The sequence below is a fragment of the Ahaetulla prasina genome, chromosome 1 (assembly GCF_028640845.1).
Source record: "Ahaetulla prasina isolate Xishuangbanna chromosome 1, ASM2864084v1, whole genome shotgun sequence".
Classification (NCBI taxonomy): Eukaryota; Metazoa; Chordata; class Lepidosauria; order Squamata; family Colubridae; genus Ahaetulla; species Ahaetulla prasina.
In genome coordinates, this window is record NC_080539.1 from 113086884 (window position 1) to 113114034 (window position 27151).

Here is a 27151-nt window from a genome sequence, read left to right on the forward strand (position 1 = left end):
ACGTTAAAATAAATGACATGATAACTTATCAGTAACCCAGTGCATTTGTTGAAGTATTTTTACTGACATTTTCATGCAGTACTCTTTGACTTATGACTGAGTTCAATTGAGCTCAACATTTCCATTGCTAAGCAAGGTAGTTATTAAGTGAATCACACCCCATTTTATGATCTTTTTGCTGTGGTTGTTAAGTGAATCACTGCAGTTGTTAAATGAATCAGGTGGTCATTATGTGAATCTGGCTTCCCTCATTGATTTTGCTTGTCAGAAGCTGGCTGGAAACATTACAAATGGTGATCACATGATCCTAGGACAATTCAGCTGTCATAAATACATGTTAGTTGCCAAATACCCACATATGACCATGAGGATGTTACAATGGTTGTAAGTGTAAGAACTCTTCATAAGTCACTTTTTTCAGTGCCACTGTAATTTCAAATAGTCACTAAACGAATGATTGTAAGTTGAGGACTACCTGAATGTATATATGTGTTTTGTTTTTTTACTAATTGTAGCCTTTCTATAAATCTCAACAACATGCAGCAATTTGGAAAGATCTGTGCTGGTGGTTCTTGAAATTACTCAAAATGTCAAATTTTACTGTATTCCAGGTCATATTTAAATAAGTGCCCCACTCCCCAATATAACAAGATATTTGTGTTTTCAATGGCAACATTCCAGACTTCAAAAGCCAAGGCTAATGGCCTAAGTTATGTTGAGAAAGGAGAAGTATAATCTGCTAAAATAAATCTGAAATTTTAAAATAACTAAAGTATAGATGAGTTAGTCAAATGTGTATAAAGATGTTCACAAAAGTTTATACTCAGACATTCTACCATGTTTCTAGATTATTTTTGTTATAATTATTTGTATTTTTGAAAAGTTTTAAAAATTTTGTAGCTGTTTTCTGAAGATATGTTATCAAACTTAGTTTGTCTTGTAACACTTATTATATTGCCAGAATTCTTAAGTTTTTGAAAGTGACTCTTGTCCTAATATGGGCACACACACACACATACCTTCCACGGATACAGGTAATCCTTGGGTTAGACAACAATTGGGATCAGAATTGCCATCCCTAAGCAATGCAGTTGTAAAGTGTGATGTCACATAACCATGTCACTTAGTGATGACAGTTCCAGCAGTCCCAGATGCTCTCATTAAGTGAGGACTGCATAGATTTGTAAAGCGAGGACCTCAGGTAACTGACTTCCAAGTTCCTCTGGGTTTCCCATTGATTTTGATTGTGGAAAGCTGGCAGAGGACATCAAAAATTGTAATCACTTCTAGTATAATTTCACTGGGTGTTTCATTTCTGTGTGAAATAAAGATAAGAAGAGAAAAAGTGGCAAATGGAAATATTTTGCTTACAAAGAAAGTGTGCATTCTTAGTGTCTGAAGTCTGCTTGAAGTTATAATTTGCAGTGCCATCACAACAAAAATCAATACATAAAAACTCTTAAAGTCATATGTTCTAATGTCTTTTAGATTCCCCTCATCTGCATTAAAGGCATAGAGAGTGAGTAATTGAATAGGACTTAGTCTGAAACTGTCTAACAGTAGTGAATTTGAGAGGCAGACACCCCAGAATAAAATCCCACAATAGAGACAAGCAGGCTTAGAAGTAACTTACATAAAGTATGGGAAGGTTAATATGCTTTTACTGGAAAAAGTATTCTATGGTTTGCTTAAAATATTATTACAATAATACTCTATTATAGCACTTTATAATAGAATATAAATTTCCTGTTGCAATATTAACAAAAATAAGCAGTGTAATCTTATGCATGGTTGTTCATAATGAAGTCTCATTATGCTCATTTTTATTCCCATGTGTAGGTATCATCATCAAATATGTAGAAATTTATTCTGAATAAGTATTTTGTCTTCATGTAGTTTTTCTACTTCCTCAATGGCTATTTGTCCTTATCTCCAATATAAAAGTCACAGGTGATTCCATGTTCACATCCATTATTTTCTTCCTGTAGAGAATTTCATGTTTGTTTTTCCCTTTTTTCTACTTCAGGCTTCAGATTGTACTGTTGATCTGATCTGTTCCGTTGTAAAAATAGTATATATTTTTTTATTTCAGTGAAAGTTTCCCTGATCTGCAGGATGTTAAGTCTAGGCTTTTTTTGTCTTGTTCATTTTGTTCATACAGTTTGAAGGTTCAAGTTACCATGATGGCATAAATGAAGACTTTAAAAAAAATCCTCACATGAGCTTTACAAGAATGAACATAAGAACAAGTACCAAACAAATAAGTAGAAAATTGAGTAACAGGTTGAGACCTCTATTTGCAGCAAAATCCATAGTGGCAAACTTTGCACTTATTTTGCTTGCACTTGAAATCTTGATTGCTGTTATAAGCAGGTTCAGTTCAGTCACAGTGAGTTACAGTTGACATATGTGTGGGTTGCAGTACTCTTGTATGAGCATTTCTTAACTCATAAGAGTTTTTTTGTCCAATACCTGAAAAAAAAATGATAGTGAGCCATAGCTAATGTGAGTTCCATACCAATGCTTCCTCCCCAAACTCAACTTGAAAAAAATATAGGCAGTGATCTAACTAGCAATAATTTCCCACAAATTCTATATTGGCATTTCTTTTTCATGCCAAGATAAAACTTTCTCCCATCCAACATATGTCACAGTTTAATAAATTGTATTTAATATTGATTATCTGCTTCAAGATACAGCAGCATTGTTAATTATCTACTTTTGTTCTGAATGTTGTTAACATTGTTTATAAAAGAATTTAATATAAAAAGCTAATTTATATGATTAAAGATTACTCTTCAGAGCACATTTTTTATTATAATCAGCTACTCATGTTCTTTTCCATCCTGCCTCACCTGTCTTCTCTGATCTGAGGTTATTATGGGGCTGGTATTACTACTACCTAGAGTCAGCAATGACCAGCAGAGTAGGGGATCCTTTATCTTTTTACTACTCTCATATTTAAACTGAATTTGAATGGTCAGTGAATCAATTCCAATCTTTCCTCAAGCTCCAGGCTGAAGAGTGAGATGGACCCTTAGATACCTGAGGCATAAGATCTTAGGATCTTTAGGAAGAGACATAGGGAAAGATTGAATTATTTTCTACCAAAAGAAGGACCAGTTTCTCATTTGGGGAACTGGAGAAGTCATTCTAGCTATATTTAACTGCAGTGCGAAGGGTCCTTAAGATATACCCCATCCACAGACATGCTCACTTCCTCAGTAAAAAAAAAATGTGGAGCTTGACACAATCACTTCTGATCTTCTGCAAAGGCAAACTGAAACTCAAAAAAATAAGAATTCTGTTACAGAGTACAATTTTCTTGGATTTATTTTGATTTAGCTGTTGGATATAATTTATTTTATTTTATTATTTATTTTTTTATTTAGATTTTTATACCGCCCTTCTCCCAAAGGACTCAGGGCGGTATACAGCCAGATTAAAAAACAGTACAATATACAAAACAAAAATTAAAATAACATATTCTATAAATGGCCGAAAATTTAAAACCGTCAAATTTGACCCATAAAATTCATAAAATACCCCAATTAAAATTATTAAAATTCAAAAGTTTAAAAAATTAAGCCAGTCCCGCTTGGATAAACAAGTGCGTTTTCAATTCACGGCGAAAGGTCCGAAGGTCAGGTAATTGACGCAAACCAGGGGGAAGTTCGTTCCAGAGGGTAGGTGCTCCAACAGAGAAGGCCCTTCCCCTGGGGGCCACCAGCTGACATTGCTTGGCGGACGGCACCCTGAGAAGACCCTCTCTGTATGAGCGTACGGGTCGGTGGGAGGCATAAGGTAACAGCAGGCGGTCCCGTAAGTACCCGGGCCCTAAGCCATGGAGCGCTTTAAAGGTGGTAACCAACACCTTGAAGCACACCCGAAAGACCACAGGTAGCCAGTGCAGACTGCGCAGGAGCGGTGTTACACGGGAGCAACGTGTGGCTCCCTCAATCACCCGCACAGCTGCATTCTGAACTAACTGAAGCCTCCGAGTGCACTTCAGGGGTAGCCCCATGTAGAGAGCATTGCAATAATCCAGACGAGAAGTGACAAGAGCGTGAGTGACCGTGCATAAGGCATCCCGGTCAAGGAAGGGGCGCAACTGACGAACCAGGCGGACATGGTAAAAAGCTCTCCTGGAGACGGCCGCCAAGTGATCTTCAAACGACAGCCATCCATCCAGGAGAATGCCCAAGTTGCGCACCCTTTCTGTTGGGGCCAATGACTCGCCCCCAACAGTCAGCTGCGGTTGCAACTGACTGTACCAGGGTGCCGGCATCCACAGCCACTCCGTCTTGGAGGGATTGAGCTTGAGTCTGTTTCTCCCCATCCAGACCCGTACGGCTTCCAGGCACCGGGATAGCACTTTGGCAGCTTCATTGGGGTGGCCCGGGGTGGAAAAGTACAGCTGCGTATCGTCAGCGTACAGCTGGTAACTCACCCCAAAGCCACTGATGACCTCGCCCAACGGCTTCATATAGATGTTGAACAGGCGAGGCGAGAGAATCAATCCCTGAGGCACCCCACAAGTAAGGGGTCGCGGTCGATCTCTGCCCTCCTGTCAACACCGTCTGCGACCGGTCAGAGAGATAGGAGGAGAACCACCAATAAACGGTGCCTCCCACTCCCAAACTCTCCAACCGATGCAGCAGGATACCATGGTCGATGGTATCAAAAGCTGCTGAGAGATCTAACAGGACCAGGGCAGAGGAACAACCCCTATCCCTGGCCCTCCAGAGGTCATCCACCAACACGACCAAAGCTGTCTCCATACTATATCCGGACCTGAAGCCGGGCTGGAACGGGTCTAGATAGACAGCTTCATCCCATAGTGGGATTTACTTCTGACTAAATTCAATGATTTTAATTTCATGAAGGCTCTAGAGCTGTGAAATCCATAAATTTTGGCTTGATTTGGCTTTAATCTCTTTCCCAGGTCTCTTACATTACATAATATAATTTGGATACATGGAGCATCATCCTACCACTATTAACTATTTTTTTATTTTTGTTTGGTTTTAACTAGAACGTTGTAATTATGTAATAATTACAGTAATACATATAATAAGCATGTATTTTAATCTCCTGGCATAGGGTGTTTTTCTTTTTAATCAAAAGTAGTAAAGTTCAAATTCTATAAAATATAATATTTTTGATTAGCCATTCTCATTGTGGTTCCTCAAAATTTATATGATTGTGTCTTTTTTTAAAATTGTAATTTCCTGGATTTTCATGATAAAAAACTGCATTTTTTGGCTATGTTATGAAAGATTTACATTACTTTCCGGTATGAAAGCAATTTATTACAATTAGTATTGCTTTTGTATAGCAGCCTTTACTTTAAACTTGTATGCTTTTTAAATATTCAGGGGAAAGTCTTTGAACATCATTTGGGACAATTATGTTACTAAATTTGAGATTAGCAAATGATATACCGTAGGCAAAATCATATATAGAAAAAGAATGGTATTTGGTAACCATTTCCGTGAGTGTGATGTGGTGCAACTGAGCACTATTCATGGAACCTTCAAAAGTAAAGAACAGTTGCAGTGAGGCTATTATATGTACAAAGATGGAAAACTACAGAAACACCAATAATGGAGGATGGATTGTTGATTGAGTTTGCAGAAATGGCTAAATTGTCTTGTTTGCTTAAGGGAACTACAATTACTTTTGTAAATGAATACAGACCTTTTATAAATGCTGCTGAAACTGGATAAACATGAACTGGTGATTTTGGGATTTATTGATTAAAATGTTTTTAAGGGAAGAATGGAACTCTGGTATGCAGTATGTGAGGATGGCAATGCTATGGCTATGCCTACTGAAAAGAAATTAGAAATTATTTCTTAGATATGTTTTTCTTTTTTGTTATTCACGTTTTAACTTTATAATCTCTATTTTTTTCTTCTGTCTTTCTGTAGTTTTTTTTAAATTTTCATAAAAATTTCTTTTAATAAAAATTACTCATCAAAAAGTAAGGAGACATTTACTAGTTAATTATCTGGCTATTCATTTTCAAATTTTTGCTACTCAGATGCAAGAACAAAATAGTGTAACTGGATAAATGGAAAGGAGAACAAAAGTTTGAAATTAAGTCTTAAAACTGAAACAGTTGGGAATTGGGAATAAATGAATTTGTTTTTTACATTAATAATCTGTTTTTTACAATTAATAATCTGTTTTTATCCTAGAATTCAGGTAAACATATGGATACATGCAGCTTTTATTAGAATGATTATAATGAAATTGTACACAAACGCTGCCTTTTGGGGGCATGCGAGCAATACCACAACGCTGTTGATATCAGTCTCACTTTTCCTTGTCTCCCTTGGAAATGCTGCCTCCAGCAAATATCCTGGGTAGATACTTCGCAACTTCCAGAAACCATTTGAAACCAATATTGATATCTGATAGTTGATATTGTTCTTTATGTAATTGTTATTTTATATTAAATGGAGCTTTGTTCAACATTGCAGAATCCAAAATTGGAGAAGTGAGAGAAGGTCCTGAAATAGGCAATAATAATCTGAAAACAATGATCTTTAGATTTAATTTTGGCATGCTTTATTTATGGTCGGATACTCCTTAGTGTTGCACAAAAATGAATGAACTCATTTTAATATATTAAGCAGTGAGAATTAAAATAAAATCTAATACCTTGTTAAACAGTTAGCCTTCATTTTATTTTAGGAAACTTTTGAGCTGATTGTTTCTCGGTAGGGAAAATAGGGAAAATAAATTCATATGTAACATAATTATGTTATGAAGAGTACATTCCCAATGAGTGGAATTATTCTAAGATTGTAATCAATCATTCAACATTTGCTTCTCACCACTTTTAAGTATAGTGATATCATATACACATACATATATAGTTAAAATGACAGCCTATAAACTTCATAGAAGTGATAAGAAGAACCATTCTATAAAAAAGGTTTCACAAGACAAAAATATTTTTATCCATAGTCCACTTAATGTCATATTTGGGAAAAAATTTGAAATCAGATTCAAATATTCACTTTTTTTAGCTGTGCTAAAAAAAACAAATGCTATTTGTTATATGCAATCTGACTACAGGTTGAACTTCTAATGCAACTAATAAAAAGCTGTTGTACAGATTTATTTATTTATTTTGGCAGTGACTGATTCTTTGTGGAACAAAAACATTAAACTTGCAAGAATTCACCATCTAGTTCTCTTGCTAAATTATATGAATGAAGACCAACTGTATAATGAGTTACCTAGAAGATATAGCTAGTGTTACAGGAGAGAATATATTCAATATTTATAAATATATCAAAGTAGACAATCTATGAGATCATTTTCGAGATATATCCTTAACTAATCAGAAAGACAGAATGACCATGGCCAGGCAAACAAGAAGTTTGGAGCAGGAGCGACTCCTGGCTTTCTGCTGACCAAGAGGAACGCTTGCAAGGAACATTGGAAATGATCATCATTATCTTGCAAAATTTCAATTCCACAGGAGTAAAGTGTCCCAGATTTTGGATGTATTCTTTAAATTATCCCATTTCGGGTATGTTGATTCAAAAATTGTTTCCCTATGACAGTGATGGCTAACCTTTTGGCCATCAAGTGCCAGGGGGCCGGGATGGGGGTTGTCATGCGTGTGTGTGACCACACCCATAATTCTATGTGCCCTGCCCAACACATGCACACATGACCCCTCCCACTCCTCCCACTCCTGGCATGCGATAGCCCGGTAGGCCTGTTTTTTTCTCTCACCTGGCTCCAGAGCCTTTCTAGGAGTCTGGGGAGGACGAAAACAGTCTCGCCCCCGGGAGATCCTCCGGAGGCAGGAAATAGCCTTTTCCCTACTTCTGGTGGGCCCAGAAGGCCCGAAAATCAGATGGCTGGAGCGCGCATGTGTGCCAGAGCCAAGATCGCGTGCCCACTGATAGGCACATGTGCCATAGGTTCGCCATCACGGCCCTATGATATACCATTTCACCTAGTTGAAGGTTACAAGCAAACCAATATATAGATGTCTAAAGGTATATTTATACTTGTATTTCAGTAGAACAAGGCAATAAATATGCAATGCTTTATTGTCTTTTCAAAGCTTATATTATGAATATGTAGGGGGAAAAGAAATTAATAAATGCTTCAGTTAACAATCAAAGTACTCAAGTTACACATATCTCCTAGAATATATAATGATTTAATTGTGCATTTAATAATAGTGCATTCAGCCCATTCTTTATTCACTAAAGTAAACACTTATAGCGGATTAGTAATAACAAACAAATAATCTGGAACCAAAATTTCAAGGCTGCTATTTAAAATTTTATAGCTGGACATTTTACACGTAACACTAATTATCAACATCCACAGAAGTCTTCCTTTAAAAATAAAGCAGGCAAATTAGCTCATGCATCGTCTTGTGATAGTAGTTTTTCAAATCACTGTTCAGTACAGGTGCTTTTAATGGTTACAGTGAGTAAGGGTGGAGGTGGTGAGAAATTTTTTAGCCCGAGTGCTGGACTTTCTGGCATAGATTTCCTTGTGCTGGATGTTTCTTGTTTGATTCTTTTCTCCTTCTGGTGCATTTCCCATTGCATAAGATAGTGAAGATCAATCAAAAATACTGGACTTCAAAGAAGCATCACAATGATGCATATTAGCAACAGACATATCAAGATAAGACAGAAGTTTACAAAAAGCTCCTGAAGCCTTTGCCGTGTTTGTGGATGCACCTCAATAGTTGAGGCTCTCCTCAGAGCAGAGCGAGTTATGTACTGGACCTTCTCCATGGCAACAGGAAAGCAGAAATGTAAGAAAGAATGGATTTCTAAGAAGCAGAGACTTTCAGGGAGAGTGCTTAATATCTTCGGTTTGAGAAGTTTTAAGAATCTTTGTGGAGCTAGGGAAAGTAGGAAAGTGAAGTTAGAATTATGGCATACAGTGGTTTAATCAGCAAGCATAGATTATTTCAAGGTGACAGAATGCAACATTGTATAGTGAAACAAAGTCTTAATAAGAAACAAAAAATGTATACCAGTATTCTAAATGCAGATTGCGGTAAGTATATTTTTGTGTCTTCAGGTATATATAAATTGGATGACTACAACTGTACACAGAATTTGTGAACAATTTTAGCCCTGCCGCTTAAAACTCCTAAGATGTTATGTTGTGTAAAATAACCTGCACAGGAAAGCAGTCTTGAGATACAGTAGATGTTTAACACATTGATTGTGATTTGTGACTCACCGAGCTGAGTTCAATCAACCAACCATGTATGGTGATGACTCAGATGACTCATTAAGCCTTCTGTGTCTGATGCCCACAAAAACAAAAAAGCTGTCAAGCACCTGCCAATCCAAAAAACATAGTTGGTGGGTTGTGTTCAGTTTGAACCATGATTTTTGCTGGAATGGTTTGCATAATAAATATGCTTCACACTCCCTGCTTTTCTCTACATTATTTTCGGCCCTGTTTGATTCTGGAGAGATTAAGGGCAATAGTCTATTAGCCATCAAAAATATTTGCCAGACACTATGTCCAGTTTCTTTTTTTGGCTTGCATTTGTCAAGGGTTGATACTGTAATAACACAACTGTATTCTCACGGGACTCGGTAAAAATGGTATCACTGTTCTGGCCAAATATGGACACATTTATTCTAAAATGTTTATCCTAATCCAAGCCAGCTATCATGAATTAAATACTTACAGATCAAACACATTTGTTAACTTAACACTTGACAAATATACCTCTAAATAGATGGTAGAAATATTTATTATATTAACATGTTGTGTAAAATCACAGATAACACTCTGTTGAATTTCACATTGTAATGACTTTTATTTTATGGAATTTTCCATGCTGCTTGGAAGGATCAGCAGTTTACTTGTTGATATAATATAATTCTGTTTCTGATAAGATTAGCAGCTGCTATTTCAATATTTAAAAAATGGAAAAGGAAAAACTAAAAGAATTAATGATTATTCCTTATATACTAGCTTTCATTTTATGTCACTATTCAACGGTAAACTGACATTAACTTGATTTAATGCTATCATTTTGCTTACAAGTATTTGGCTTCGGAAGCATTTTAGAGTTGTTCCTTATTTTATACCTGGAGGTAATATCAGAACTACTTTGAAGGAAATGGGAATCCTATGCAAATTTTTAAACCAATTGGGACTGAGATTCAGTTTTAGTTCTGAAAAAGTTGCTATTTAAAATTGGTATTGGCTGTATAGAACTCTTTTTTTCTTGTGCCTAAAAACTGAATTCTTGTAATTATGCTGTAATAGTGTTTTTCTATGTTTTACCGATATTTACATTTGGTAATTTTTCCATCTCATTTGGAGTATTATGGACACTTGAATCCCTCAAATCGTTTAATTGAAATTATAATTCAGTATATTAGAGTGTCCCAGTGTAGAAAAGCTGTTTGAAAGATGACCAAGTACTTTTATTTTTATTTTAATAATTCATCACATGTTATACTTTGTTTTCTTATGTCCCATGCAACACAAGTTCCAGTTGATTAAGGTCAATAGAAATTCTGTTAATAGCTTTCTATTAGATTTACGTTATACAGTACTGTTTTAATTCCAATTGTCATAACTTTTGGACAGCACACAATCCTCTTCAATTTTTTAAAATTGAATCATGTTTTAAAATGATTTTTATTGTCTGTTAGCTATAGACTTACTCAGTTAAGTAAAATGTTTGTGCTCTCATTATCTATCTATCTATATCTATCTATCTATACAATATTGATGCATTATCCCTATGAAGTATGGGACAAGGGTAATTATATTTTACACTGGTTTTTCTTAGTGAAAGGTTGCTTTAGGGCCAACCTGTTAAAATGTCTGTTTTCATTGGCCAGTTAGCAGGAGTTGTTTTTACTGAGGTTTTCCATCCTGACTGATTCTCCTCAGAAGCAGTTGTTTTCAATGTGGCGTAGCAATGAGACTGCATAGTTTTTGCAAGAATTTTATTCAAAAGTTGTTAAAAACACATACTGGTTGTGTGGGGCAGTTAGACTTCCCAAAAGTAGGTGAGTCCATATGCTAAACGTAGGTTTAAAATGCCCCATAAAAATATTGGGTGTTTTCAGTGGTATATAATACAACAGAAGTTAACTTGTGGAAGAAAAAGTAATGTGAATCCATCCATAATTATAATGTGGATCTTTTTTTAAATAACAAACTATGCTATAGTTATAAGATGAAGCCTAGTATATATGTAAGTAGCAATTAATAAAAAATAAAATGATAATGAATAGGATTAATTTCTTTGTTTTATGTATAAGGCTGGCTAGGTATGTTTCTGGAAGGTTCTGAAAAATTGCTAAGCATTTTATTGGTTTTCAGGGCCCCAATGATGGTCTTTTAATTTCTTCGATTTTTTTCCCCTCTTCCTGTTTAAATGTAGTCTTTTAATGTTATGGTTTCAGTGTTGTTTAGATGTTATGTTTTGTTAAAATTTATGTCAGTCTATCTGCCTTCTCTGCTTGTTTTAGAAACTATCTGGACAAAACCACTTTTACAAACAACAGAATAGCGAGATTGTTTTTCCATTAGAGGTCATGAGTCTCCTGCTGCTTGAAATTTTGGCAGCTGTCAGTTATTAATTTCCATACAAGTAGCCGGGTTTTTTTTCATGATCTCTTATTGTTGGGAATCTAAATTATGTGTTCAGTGATGGATCTGAGGTAAAATATATTTTAGAAAATACTTCATTATACCGTTAATTAAAGGTAGAAATTAACAGTTTAATTTAAATATTAATGGTGAATGTTAAGAGGAAATTAAAAATTATTGAAAAGTGGATAACTTAATGTGACATTCTGCCTCCTTTGCAATCCAAGAATCACATTGGTAGATATTTTCTCAAAAGAAATAATGGAATTACCCTCACCAGGTTTGTTTTGTTTTTAAAGGAGGGTTAGGCATGTTACATCTTAAGATCCAAAAATGTTGATTGTACAAAACTTGTAAATTTTCCAGTTTATTTGGTTTCTGGAACTGAATTGTATTTGGTGAAACTGCAACTTTTCTCTAAGAATGTATTAGATAAATCAGCTAAATAAATCCATAAATCAGCTTCTAAATTTTGCTAACATTGTTTCATTCTATGCTATTTACACAAGAGTAAACCTTACAGAATATAGTGGAATATAGTGGAATAATAATTTTATCCCAAGTAAGCATTCTAAGAATTGCACTGTTAATTAATAGTACACCAAAAGGATAACAGTGCAAACCAGCTTTTTGTATTAAATCTGTATATTTTAAAGAGTGTTTCATACTAAAATGCATTTTGGTTTTGCTATTTTCAAGAGGTTTTATTATTTTTTTGCATTTTTGTTCCTGTTATTATTTAATTTGGGATTTAATTGATGATAAAATAATTTAATATTAGTCATTTGGAATCTATTTGACAACTATCCTGCACAAGATTAGAGTCTAAATTCAAGATATCTACAACAGATTTAACTAGCTTAAAGAATAGCTTAAAGAACTAGCTCAAGAATTGTAGGATCAGAACTGTTGACTATGATCCAGAAAAGGACTACTAGATCTGCTTGCCAACAATTCTTTGTCCATCTATTTCTTTACCATCAGATTCATCGTTCTATTCCAAAAACAATAGTATTAAGCCAGTTTGTCCAAAAAGGGACTTCTGCTAAACCATTAAGGTCTTCCCTATCTTACTCTTTTGGGTCTTCTCTGATTTTCTTTTGGGATCCAGTATCTCCCTAAGCTTAGGGAGATACTGGATCCCAAAAGAAAATCAGAGAATGAATCATTTGCTGGGTAGCAGTAAATATAAACATACACAAAATACACATTGTTGACACCAGATCTATGGCTACTACAAATGATTGTTGTAAAGGGAAACTTGTCATGTGTCTAACAAAAGTTAAACTAGAGAGGAGAGGAATGCTAAATAGTAATAGCTCTTAGATTTATATACCGCATGACAGTGCTTTACAACCCTCTCTAAGTGGTTTACAGAGTCAGCATATTGCCCCCAACAATTTGGGTCCTCATTTTTTACCAACCCCGGAAAGATGGAAGGCTGAGTTAATCTTGAGCTGGTGAGACTCGAACTGCCTAACTGCAGTCAGCCGGCAGTCAGCAGAAGTAACCTGCAGTACTGCATTCTAATGCTATAGTCTAGCTTTTTTTTTTTTTTTGGCAGAAAGAGCTGAAATATTAGATTTAATGTCATTTACTAGGTTTCTTTCTTTCTTCCCCACTTCTTTTCTCTTTTTCTTTCTCTCACTCCTCTCTCCCTCTCTTTGGCTCTAACATGCATACAGAATGCTTGATATGTTTGCTTCTTTTATACAACACAGAAGATATCTTACAATTGAGCTCTATATCAAACTGTAATGTTCAACAACAGACTAATTGTTACTGGACTCAGGATCGTTAATTGGAAAATCAAAAGTTCTTATTATAATAAAAGAAGAATCCCTTACCTTAATAACTGATGATTACTGAATTATATGAAGATGTGCTGTGGGAAACTAAAAGACGTTCTCTGTCATCAGATTTATGGGAGCAACTGAAGTTCACTGAAGGAAAAAAATAACAAAAGTTTCATAGGCTGGGCTCATGATGTCATTCAGGAATTTAACTCCAGTGATTGGTTACACAACAGATTGCAAGAACAGAGAGATTGCAGAGCTAGCCTTGTTTAGGGCAAGGATGTTTAGTATTTGATTTCACGGGGAAAAATTAGAGATAGAAATGAGATTGCATGTCCATAATTCAAGAAATCCAACAAAGAAATGATAGTTCTGTTAATAATATTTAGATAGCACTTGTTCATTTCCTTCCATTCAGCTTGAATGATAATACTTACCTTTAGGCACACATAAAACTATTAATGTAAAAAAACATTAAAACCCCATGAAATTGGATGTACAATTTTCATATACTTAGGGGTAACATACTTAGACTGCAGAAATATGGGTGACCTCTAGATAACCTCAAAGATATACTCCAGACTCCAACTTTTAGTGGTCTTCCAGATTTTTGCAACCCAAATGTGATAACTCAACACAAGCTAGTATTCAGATCATTTTTCAGTTAACAGATCTGTATACCGCAGATATTTGAAATGAAACTTTTTGCTGTTCTTAAAATGTTGTGTTGAAGAAGAGTGTTCTCTAGTGTTCATTTTTAAATTATTTTAAATATTTCAATACTGTTTTATAATCAGGAGACCCTCAAGTCTACTGAAAGGACATTAGTTACTCATTGGTGGGGAAAGGACATGGCAGTCTGGTATTGTGTGCTTAAATTAGCATTTGGATTTATAGTCCAGATAATTTGGACATTGAATGAACATGAAGTCTTGTTACTATGTATACTTCTTACTTAAGCAGTTCAAAAGATCATATTGTCAGGTGAATTTGTAACATTGGCAACAATATAAAATATATAGCTTTAGGTGACAGGTGATTTTGGCCTGTCTTTTAGCTGAGATAAGCATTTCAGGATGATATAAGCAGCGGTCTTTTAAGTAACAGTTATTGTTTCTTGTCATTGTTGAAAGTACACAGGCTTTTAAGAGAATGGTATTTGCCCTTTCAAAAAGAATCTTCTTAAGATAGATTAGGTATTCTTTTGTTTAACATATATGGCATTGATATTTCACTAACGTTAGTCAAGCTATTGGAAAAGGTGTCCTGTGTTTCATTGAGTATATATTTATTAATTTAAAATATGCATTGCTAGTATTCTATATGCATATGTTTTATTTTATTTTTATTCAAGTAAGTAAAAGTAGTGTGAGGTTAAATAAATACCTCCCTAAATAGAATAGAATAGAATAGAATAGAATTTTATTGGCCAAGTGTGATTGGACACACAAGGAATTTGTCTTGGTGCATATGCTCTCAGTGTACATAAAAGAAAAGATACGTTCATAAATTAGATACTGCTTAAGAATTTTGGAAGTTACATTCCCAACTCATCTGGAGGGCCTCAGCTATGGGTGGGTGGAGTGTAGGTGCATTGGGTATGTTGAGTTCTGTTACAAATGAGTTGGACATATGTTGTTATGCTGCACATTTCACCTTCTTACCTCTTGGCATCTGTATAATTAGAAATCTTGAGTTAAACCTAATGTAATTTACTGGGCATGTCATTGTTGGTTAATTTTCTTCTGACTAGAAATCCCTGAATTCTTTTAATTCCAATAGGAAACAATACTGTAGATTTATATCTTTTTTCAAAACTTTTAACATCCCAATTGTCCTTTTATCTCTTCTGATCTCTCAGAATACCAGTTTTCTTTTCTTTTTTCAGGTATCATGTTTGAAAAGCAAACTGGCAGTTGTGAACTATGAAGGGTGTGGTACCATGTCAGGATTTAAATCTCATGGCCTTGATTCAGTCACCCTACTCCAAAATCTGAGTTTCCTTTTCTCTGTTCCTGCCTGTAACAATAAAGCAAATAATTCTTCTATGATATTGGGATCCCTTTGCTTAGAATCCTTGATATGTAAACTATACATGCATGGCATGTACTGTATATTTTCATATGTCTAAAATACTATTTAGATCAATCACATTTCATCAATTATTGGGTTTTATATGACATTTTAATCCCATCCTTGTATACATTTCTATTTCTGTTTACAGAACAGAAACATGGTACTTTGTTCCTCACAGATTTGGAATTTTTCTAATAATCTGTAAAATGAGTTGGTCATCCAATCTCTTCAAAAAAACATATATAGTGTTATACTTTCTCCAAACAGAATTTTTTAAATAATATAAAGTATATCTGATTCATTCTTCCTTGAATTTAATATTTGTAAATTTTAGGCAAGCTTGTGCTTGGGTGTGCAGGATCTTTGTAGAGGAAGGAAGAGAAAAGACTTAGAAATACTCTTTGAAATTAAACCAGATACGGAAAATTCCTGAGAAATATTAGAAAAATGTTGAATGATTTGGAATATTAGCACACTTAAATACAGCATGCTTGGTGTTTTGTTTTTTAATTTGCTTCAAGGAACAAAATATGCAGCTGCTACTTACATGACCTTAAATGGAAATAATCTGGGCTTTCTCCAGTGGGATTAAGAATCTACTACTAGAGCTTCTTTCTTTCTTTCTTTCTTTCTTTCTTTCTTTCTTTCTTTCTTTCTTTCTTTCTTTCTTTCTTTCTTTCTTTCTTTCTTTCATTACATTATCTGGATTATCACATTTAGGGAGGAAGACGTCTATATTTTTAGTAGAATTTTACAAACAACATCATTATGAATTTGATACACAAGTTGGCATTTTGCATTCACTATATAGAATAGAATAGAATAGAATTTATTGGCCAAGTGTGATTGGACACACAAGGAATTTGTCTTGGTGCATATGCTCTCAGTGTACATAAAAGAAAAGATACCTTCATCAAGGTACAACACTTACAACACTTAATGATGGTCATAGGGCAGGTGTATACCTATTTCAGACATCTCCAAATGTATGCTTAGAAGGTTGCAATTTTCAAAAAGTCATGATTTTTACCGTACACAGTGGCATTATTTATTTATTCAAAATGTTTATTGTACATCTAGAAACTGACAAACACAATAGAAAAGCAAAAAAGTTAAATTATATTTCAAGTTTCACTGTTTATACTGAATTATGTTTATAAAAGACTTACAACTCTTCATGCAGATTTAATCATTGGCATCTTAATTTTAGAAGATTACTAATACAGGTAGTCCTCAATTTATGACTGAAATTGGGACTGGACTTTCGGTTACTATGTGATCAGTCATTAAGCAAGTGACTGAACCCGATTTTATGACGATTTTTACCTTGGTGAAGTAAATCTCATGGTTTTTAACTGAATCCATCTTCCTCAATTGACACTGTTTGTCAGAGTCCAGCTTGGGAAGGTTGCAAAACACAATAACATGACTGCAGGATGCGGCAACCAGCTGTAAATATGAGCCAGTTGCCAAGCACCTCACTTGAATTGCAATCACATGATTGCAAAGATGGTCCGATGGTCATTAGTGTGAAGATGGATCTTAAAATACTTTTTCTAAGGCTGTCATAACTTTAAACCATTATTAGATGAACTGTCATAATTTGAGGACTAGCAATATTTCTAAGACAACAGAAATCTATCACAGCCGATTAGTCAAGATAAGTGGAATATATATTGCTATATTTGTATGTTTTGATTTGCTCCGATGATAGTCACATACAATATAGTAGGAAATATGTTTTTGACATTAATGAATGCAGAAAGAGCTAATCTGTGTACACTAAAAATTGTCCTAAAGTTGAACTACTGCATGTAGTTATTTTTCAAAATCAGTAGTAATTTTAAAGCTTTACTTGCAACTGGACTTTTAGATAGATGATTTTTAATTCTATGCCATTTTTTTCTTTGCCCTCTTGATGACACCCGTGTTAAAAATGGTTTTCCTTTTTTTAAAAAAAAACATTTTTTTTTAGAAAAAGGAAAGTATTCACTGGGAACACAACCAAAATGTTTGTTTGATTAAAAGCAAATAAGACCAAATTTAGAATGTTAACACAGAACATGAAAATGCTATTAATTCTCTTTTAAATGTTTTTCTCTTCTGTACTTTTGACCAGGTTTGAAAGAATATGAAATATTGTATGTGCCTGCCATATTTGAATGTGCACAATCTTTTATTTATTAGATTATGTAGTGATTAGAAGTATTACGAATAGAATTGTCTTTCAACCTATCAAATTATATTATGACATCTGAAAAGAATGACTTTCCTTGGTATGCAGTTTAGTAGGAAGAACTATTGGTTCTTCCATTAGATAACTGCTATATAGTTAAAGTATGGTAGCAACCAACACTGAATATCAATTCTTCACACATGCTGATGATATAATGGCTATGCTTGATAAAGTATACATTGTCACCATGCAATCTTATTAAATTTAAATTTAATAAGCCTACGGGAACAAATTTAGTTTGTTGCCTTTGAAATATATTTGGCTATAGATTATTTTAAGTGATTGGGATTTATTGTTTGTAAACATTCAATAAAATATCGAATTTTAAATCTTGAAATATATCACAATATGCTCAATTCAAACTAAGCAAATGTAGAAATCCAATTCAGTAGATATAACATGATGGTGGAAAATTTATTTAAGTCTGTGGGGTAAATTTAATGTTAAAAAAATTAATAGTACCATGAGATTAATGTATATTTTAGAAGGTGAGGGGGAGAGGTTTTTAATGAAATTTCCCTCTTTGGGCCTATTTAGAGAATAAATCTTGGAAACTTTTAAATTCCACATGTAGTAAATAGAGATCTTTGAAAGCTGCTAAGCATATTTCATATTTCATTTATTTCATTATTAATGTTATTTTGATCTCAAATCACATGAGAAGTTTACAAGTGGAACAACCATAATTTGAAAGTAGTGAGAAGGTATTTTATTGGGATTTTTACATGAAATAAGGGGTCATTGTTTTAAATCAATTGATTTTAAAAACATTAGGCTATGTGAATATGAGCAATCATATATTATTTACCATAAATAGTACAAACCACATCTGCTAGCAGACTTCTAGTTAGCTGCAGTTTTAGGATCCTTAAGAGATCCAGTGCTTCTATGGAAACCAATAATTAAATTTTATAAAGAAAAGTAGAATGAAAGATAGTATTGGTAGTATTCGAACTATGGAATGGAATGAAGAATCGGGTACCTATTTTGGAGAACCAGTAGACCAAGAATTTTTTAAAAATTCATCAGAAAATATTGTTTTGTGATTATTGGGCCTGCCTATAAAATGATGATAACTCACCCCGAAACCACTGATGACCTCACCCAGCGGCTTCATGTAGATGTTGAACAGGAGGGGCGAGAGAATCGACCCCTGAGGCACCCCACAAGTAAGGTGCCTCGCGGTCGACCTCTGCCCCCCTGTCAACACCGTCTGCGACCGGTCGGAGAGATAGGAGGAGAACCACCGATAAACGGTGCCTCCCACTCCCAACCCCTCCAACCGGTGCAGCAAGATACCATGGTCGATGGTATCAAACGCCACTGAGAGATCTAATAGGACCAGGGCAGAGGAACAACCCCTATCCCTGGCCCTCCAGAGGTCATCCACCAACGCGACCAAAGCTGTCTCCGTACTGTGACCGGCCCGGAAGCCGGACTGGAACAGGTCTAGATAGACAGCTTCATCCAGGTACCGGGGAAGCTGCCATGCAACCACACTCTCTACAACCTTCGCCACAAAGTGAAGGTTGGAGACAGGACGATAATTTCCCAAAATAGCTGGGTCCAGGGAAGGCTTCTTGAGGAGGGGTCTCACCACTGCCTCTTTCAAAGCAGCGGGGAAAACCCTTCCATCAATGAAGCATTTATAATTCCCCGGAGCCAGCCTCGTGTCACTTCCTGAGTAGCCAGCACTAGCCAGGAAGGACACAGGTCCAGTAAACATGTGGTCGCATGTAGCCTCCCCAGTAACTTGTCCACGTCCTCGAGAGCCACAGTCTCAAACTCATCCCAAATAACCTCAACAAGACGTGCCTCTGCCATCCCACTTGGATCATCGCAATTTTGGTCTAGACTATCCCGAAGCTGAACGATTTTATCGTATAGATAACCGTTAAACTCCTCAGCACGTCCCTGTAGGGGGTCATCCCGCCCCTCCTGATGAAGGAGGGAGCGAGTCACCCGGAACAGGGCGGCCAGAAGGTTATCTGCCGATGCAATGAGGGTGGAAACGTAGGAACGTTTCGCCTCCCTCATTGCCACTAGGTAAGTCTTAGTAAAAGATCTCACTAGTGTCCGATCAGCCTCGGAACGGCTAGACCTCCAGGTACTCTCTAGGCGTCTTCTCCGGTGTTTCATCTCCCTCAGCTCCTTAGAGAACCAAGGAGCCAAGTGAGATCTGCGCCAGGTCAGAGGCCGCAAAGGCACGACACGGTCCAAAGCCCCCGTCGCGGCCCGCTCCCAGGCCGCAACAAGTTCTTCAGTCGTGCCGTGGGCAAGTTCATACAAGGTTCCTAAAGTAACATGTTGTATCTGTTTTAACCTTGCACAAATAAACTAACTGTACATTCTTTCCTTTTATTTCCAATAGTTTTAATCTTTAGTTCAAATATTTTGCAGTTTTGATTTCTCTTCATTTTTTCTTTATCCTATCACACAAATTTCTTTGGGTCTTTAATAAGTCTATTTTATAAATCCATTAAGAAAAAGATACCCAGATTTTTTTTAATGTACTATTTCATTTGATTTTTTTTAAAATGTTAGTCAATATATCTAGAAATATATCCTGTTCCAAGTTAATGTTGGCCTCTTATTTGAAAATGCACTCTCAGTACCAACTTTATCTTGTCAGGTAAAAATTTGTTCCACATTTCTTATTTCTCCAATAACATATTTTAGACATAATCTATTTATAGAGGCAGACATCATGTCTGAAACTGTTAATATTGTGGCTACTGATTTCTGGTTCCATTCTTAGTATTTTCAGTGTTGTAATATTTTGATCATTTTATAGGTTCCAGTTAATTAACACAAAAGATGGGCTTGTGTTTTTCCTCCTCTGCCTAAAATCTTTAGTCCCTTTTAATGTCCAGTTTTAAAATCATAGAATTGCTTATGTTTGTTTTATCTTAAAAAGCCAAAACAAATCTATTTCCCATAGGAAGTTGCTCTTTTGTTATAATTAATTCCAAAATACTATTGTAAATGTTTCAATCTTTCAAATGTATACCCTTAATCCACTCATAACTTTCGAAGCTCAAAATCTTATTTAACTTTTTGCTGTTTATTTCAGATTCTTTAAATTTTTAAGATTATGATTGAAGGTAAACTCTCCCAGTGTTTTCAAACTTCTTGTTTCAAGCGTCTCTTAATAGCTTAAGAATTGTTAATAAGCAATTTCCAAAAATGATTATAAAGTGACTTACTCTCCGTTTTAAGGAATAGTTCTAGTATATATGTGATATCTATTTTGAAAAGCCTCTATGTTGTAAAAATTAAAGTTTGATGCAAATACATTTCTATATAATCTAAATTTCAAGATTAGGTTAAAGGTAGTATTTAGTTTATATTGCTATTGTTATTACAGTATATACAACTATTTCTATTAGTTTATATCATTTTGTAGCTTTTTTACATTAACTTTACATTAATTTTCTTTGTTTATAATTTCCCAAATTATCTTGAGAGTTTTTGAATGTACATGTTATTGAAGAACATCATGAGAACATGGTATGCTTTCTTTTACTGCTCTGTACGTCATGATTTATCAGAATGCATTTCTTTTTTTTCTTCTTCCTAGTGCTTTCCCACAAGGGCAGGGTCTGCTTTTTTCAGATAAACCAAGTGTTGATCCATTAGTTTTAAGAGAAATCAACCAATAAGCTTATCATCTGAGCCTGACATCATGTGCTGAGAGACAACGACTGGCCTAAAATCATCCAAGCAGTTTACAAGCCTAATGCAGGACTAGAACTCAAAAAAGGCTCCTGGTTTCTAGTTTGGTGCCTTAACCATTAGAACAAATTGTCTCTCTTTCCTTTTTTTTCTCTTATTAAACTTATTATACTTTTTTTTAGCAGAAAAAAAAATCTCAATCTGCAGATCACAGTTTAGATTCCTGATCACGCAGAACACCCATATGCAGAAAAAACTCTAACCATAGTAAATTCATCATGTATTTGATAATCATTTATAACTTATAATAAATTATAATTTTAATTTTAAAACTTTAAAATTATAAATAAATGTTTAAATTTGATAATCCCCCAAGGCAGCATTCTAGGACCAACACTCTTCATACTATACATAAATGACCTTTATGATCATAAGTAACTGCGTTCTCTTCGCCGATGATGTTAAACTATTTAACACTACCAACAATGCTGCTACCCTTCAAAAACACCTTGACTTTGTGTCGGAATGGCCAAAAAATTGGCAACTCCAAATCTCAACCAACAAATGCTCTGTTTTACACATTGACAAAAAGAATCAGAACACAAAATACAAGCTAAGTGAACATGACCTTGTAGATGACCCTCACTCTGTCAAGGACCTTGGCATACTCATATCAAATGATCTAAGTGCCAAAGCTCACTGTAACAACATCGCCAAAAAGGCATAAGAGTTGTAAACCTAATCTTGCATAGCTTCTTCTCCGGTAAGATTACAGTACTAACCAGAGCATACAAAACATTTGCTAGATCAATTCTTGAATACAGCTCATCTCTCTGGAACCCATACTACATATCGGACATTAATATAATTGAGTGCGTCCAGAAATATTTCACAAGAAGAGTCCTCCACTCCTCTGCTCACAACAAAATACCTTATTTGAAATTTGAAATTCTGAGTTTAGAAAATTTAGAACTATGCCACCTTCGCTATGACTTGAGCATAGCTCATAAAATCATCTGGTACAATGTCCTACCTGTCAATGATTACTTCAGCTTCAACCACAACAATACACAAGCACACAATAGATACAAACTTAAAGTAAACCGCTCCAAACTCAGTTGCAGAAAATATGACTTCAGTAACAGAGTTGTTAATGCCTGGAATGCACTACCAGACTCTGTGGTCTCATCCCAAAACCCCCAAAACTTTAACCTAAGACTGTCTACTGTTGACCTCACCCCATTCCTAAGAGTTCTGTAAGGGGCGTGCATAAGAGCACCAACATGCCTACCATCCCTGTCCTAATGTTCCCTTTAATTGTATTCATTTTATGTATTCAATTCATGTTTATATTTATATATATTATCTAATATGTACTTGACTAAATAAATAAATAAATAAATAAAATAATTATAAATGTAGATCCACTTTACACAAGAATTTTTAGCATTTTAGCAGTAACACTACTACTTTGCCCTGTAGTCAGTTTGGAAGGCTTGTGGAATGAAAGCTTAAGTCATAAAATAATTTTTTTACAGTGTGAATTCCTCTTTCATCTTGTCTACCATCTTGCATCAGAAAATGTTACATGTCTGGCAAAAAAAATGTGCTAAGAGACTTGTAACTTTGGAACTGTGTTGAGTGTTTTCCTGATAAACTGTTCCAGGAAACAATGAGATTAGTTGTGTTCTTTGACATGTTTTGAGTGCTGGATGAACACAGAGGCAAAGACATATGAAGGAGAGATAAAAGGCTGTAATGCCAATTGAGGTACTGTTTAGTAACAAATAATTCTGGAGCTGGATTATTTCCATTTTAGCAGCAATTATTGACTAGAGGCCAGAGATTGTATTTGTTGCTTTAGTGATGATTTTTCAGCTGTATTTTATGCAAGGGAACATTCCAGCTTTGAACAACTTAACTGGAATTTACGGAAGCAATTAAGAATAATCACTTTCAAATCTTAGATGTTCATTCTCAGCATCATACATTCTGATTAATTAGTATACACTGTCTAGAGTTTACCATTAGCTTTTCTTAACTTGCATCCAGAGAAAATTTAAAACATAAGTCATGACAGAATTTTGGGCACTGCATACGTCAAAGAAATGCTGAGAGGGAGAGGAATTAATATCCTCATAGGGAGATGTTGTTATACCGAGTGATGGCAAGGTTCGTGTGGCTTGTGTCAAAGAAAATATAGGATTCAGCATCTCTAAGGACTTTACCACTTAAATGATGATCACCTATAAAACCCTTCATGACATACATCCTGGTTAGTTATGGGACTGTCTGTCCACAATACTTTTTACCCATTTGCTGTGTATAGTTGGGCAAATTGGATACCTTTTGTGACCTAGGCCCAAGTCATTATTACCAGACACAATCAGTCCTAAACAAACATATTTTATTAGAACAGCTGAGAATTACTTCATTCTCAGCTTAGTCCAAATTAAGTCCAAAACAAAGTCTTTCAGAAAAAGTCCTTTGACCTTATCACAAACCTTTGCCTTCTTTGGAAACCTGCCAAAGGCTTTTCTTGGCAAGAACCCCATGAACACAAAGAACCCAAGAGCCATTGCTGCTCTTTTAAGCCTTATGGGAGGGCCAATCATCTCCTGGCCTTATTCCCGTGTCGTCCTTTTTGCTTTAGCTGCTCTTGCCTTCTGGCAGCTCTTTGCATGCGTGCACTAGGAACAGGCGGCTCCTGTTCTTCTGTTTCTCTGCTGTCCACCTCTGGAGGCTCCGGAGTCCGTGCATTGTTCCCAGGTGGCCCTGGCCCCATCTCTGTCTCCGATGCAGAGCCCTTTCCCTGATTCCAGGACTGACCCATTGTCCTCCCCAGCCTCCTCACTGTCTGACTTTGCTGCCAGCTCCGCAGGCTGCTGGCAGACCACAACAATACCCTCAAGGTCCCTTCATTCAAATGTCTTTTCATGGGACGAAGGAAGAGTGTTTCTGTGTTGCATCCCTTTCCTCTGAAATAGCATTTCTGTATGGATGGTGCCACTATCTTAGGGTTCTGGAAAGTCCCTTAAGATCTGGCTCAGTTTCCAGACTTGGGGTTAGTCTATTTGTGGAGACCCTGACATATTTTTGACTGTAATAGCTGTTTCTTTGTTTGGGCTACAACTGTTGTTATGTTTTTAATTGTTTCAGTTACGTATTTTGATATATTATAAACCACCCAGACTTAAGAAGTTTGGAGTGGATGGCCATAATAAATGTAAATCATCATCGTCGTCATCATCACCATCATCCCTGAACTGCAGCACTGTGATATGCAGTTTTTTCCCCCCATTGGTTAATACTTTAGTAATGCACAAATTCATTGGTTTAATTTATGTCCTCCCTTCGCTCAGATAATTGAAGGAACTATAGTAGCACTTTGTTCTCCATCTTTTCCATCTCAACATCCCATGAGTATGACTTGAACTGAAAATACTCTGTAAAATCAATATTGTATTATTCTCTTTTTCTTATGAATACACATTTTGGCAATAAGACAGCATATTGAGGAATGAATGTTAATTAATATCCTGTATTATTTGATAGCTTACTTTTTTCACTTTATCTTTGTTTATTAACATTCTTCTCTTTTTTTGCTCTAAAATATACATTGCCTATTTATAGGAAAATATTCACACATTAAAGCCAAAACATGTTTAGAAATAAAAGCACATGGAGAATCTATATTTGACTTGGCTTTAGTATTCAGTTAAGTTTTTCTGGCTATTCCAGATTGATTGTTAATTGAAATTGGAAAAGTCTTCTTTTATGCAATGTGTCTTACAAATGATGGAAGCAGTCTTCATCTTTAGTAAACCCATTTGCTGAATCATTTGATACATCTTTGGAAAAGTATTTAATTTTTGGTAGCTTAGGATACATCATTTCATAGTTAGTTACATAGAGCCAGTTTGACAAGCAATTAAGGTACCAATGAATATTAGCCACAGTTATATAAAAAAATTCTGATGTTATCAGTTATTCAGCCAAAATATTTGGCATTGTTTTAACTTCTTAAATGTATAGTTTCATTCAATCATATAGTAATAAACTGGGACTCAGGAATAATGTTGTTATACTTTTTTATTTCAGAATTTAAAAATTGATAGGCCTTTAAAAATTAATAAGGTTCTAGGAACTTCAAAGAAGGTGAAGGAGCGTAATGATCTTTAGTGAATTTCATTGTAATGAAAAGATAATATAAACACTTATTAAAACAAGTGTTTCTATACTTAGGAGAGACCTTCTGTTATCTCTGGAAAATTCCAGACACACTTGCTCTGAACGTCATCTGAAGTGCCACCTAAAAGTGTTGTCCATAACATTGGCCAGAATATAAATTGAAACTTTCTGAAAATGTGTGACTAACTTTAGAGTAGATCATCACAGAATTTGTTAATGTATTAGATATTTTCTGTCTTAAATTTTTGTAACTGGTCCATGAGTATGTAAACTCTTTGCAAGTATTTCTCTCAATGAAGTGTGTTGATTGTAAAAGTGTTACAAAAGAAGAGATGAATTAAAACATTACATATGAGAAGAGAAATGTTTTTCCTCATGTTAAATATTAATATAGTAACCAGAGAGAAAAAGCAGGTAAAATAGGTCATTTAATCTCCATGAAATATTTCCTGCCTGGATGTAAAATTGCTAAATGAAGCTGCACTAAATTGTTACTCAGAAGCTGAGGATAGTTGATCATATGTGATTTGATTTGACACACTAAATTCAGAATATAAGGTTCCTGCATTTCTCTTAGGTTGCCATCTGGGTTGACAAGGTCTTCTGTCACATTATCACATTATATAGCAGTGAGAATGGGTACAGTCTGAAATATTGTAAATTATATATGCAGAGTCCATTAGTATAATTTTTGGAGGAAAAACTATAGACCATTTGCACATAAAAAGATTTGTATGTTTTATATTAAAATAATCTTTCCCAAATACAAAGTCCAACAGTTGAGATTTTAGGAAATTCTAAGCGCACAAAGTTCTTTAGTTTAACCAGTATATTCATATTGAATCTCCTAAATATTGTACTTTTTTGCTTTACAATTTATTCTTCATAGTGTTTACAGTACTAAAATGTAGAAGCCAAAGCCAAGCTCGTTTTTAATAAGGCAAAACATGCCTTATTACAAAACTATTTTACTGGGCTTCAGAAGCAATTCAGCTATAGTTTTTAAATAGTTTATCCTTCATCTTTTGGATTCCTCCAATCTTAGTAATCTACTGGTTAATTAAATTGACTTATTGACTCTTTTAGGTTGCTACCTTTAATATTTAAAAAAAATCACATAATCTGTCTTTTACTCATGCAGAATTTTTTTTTTCTGATTCAGAACTTGCGGTGAGAATTCAGTACTATGTACCCTATAGAATCAAAAGTTCATCTGTTCTGAGCAAGTTACTTTAATAGCACTGGTAAAATAGTGTACTGTAAGCTGCCTAGATTCACCTGATTGAATCAGCATTTCTTTTATGAGTAAATTATTTAAAAGTAGGATTTAAGTAGAAAAAAACAGTTGAGATTGACCATTTAGAAATAAATGATAATTAGACAAATAAATTAGCTTCTGCTGATATATTAATAAAAATATAGTGTCTTAAATTTCTCAACTGGTATCCATAAAGTTTAAGAAAAAGGATATATAATATCTATCCTGCATACGCCTTACATGCTGCAACAAAACAAAACTCATAGGGACTTTAAGATAGGAGCCAGT

The 27151-nt window shown here is 34.9% G+C and overlaps 2 protein-coding genes across 4 annotated transcripts in view; one reads left to right on the forward strand and one right to left on the reverse strand.

Annotated features, from left to right (window-relative positions):
• Window positions 1-27151, forward strand: part of CEP85L (centrosomal protein 85 like) — a 124066-nt gene that overhangs the window by 57586 nt on the left and 39329 nt on the right. The window lies entirely within an intron of this gene.
• PLN (phospholamban) lies at window positions 8176-14072 on the reverse strand. Its single transcript, XM_058173090.1, has 3 exons — window positions 13956-14072; window positions 13479-13574; window positions 8176-8896 (listed from the first exon to the last, which is right to left on the reverse strand). Exon 3 carries the CDS (start codon window positions 8784-8786, stop codon window positions 8628-8630), a length of 159 nt encoding a protein of 52 aa, XP_058029073.1. The 5' UTR covers window positions 8787-8896; window positions 13479-13574; window positions 13956-14072; the 3' UTR covers window positions 8176-8627.

Excerpts from the sequence above, each read along its gene's own strand:
- PLN (XM_058173090.1), bottom strand. The coding sequence starts at position 8,786 with ATGGAGAAGGTCCAGTACATAACTCGCTCTGCTCTGAGGAGAGCCTCA.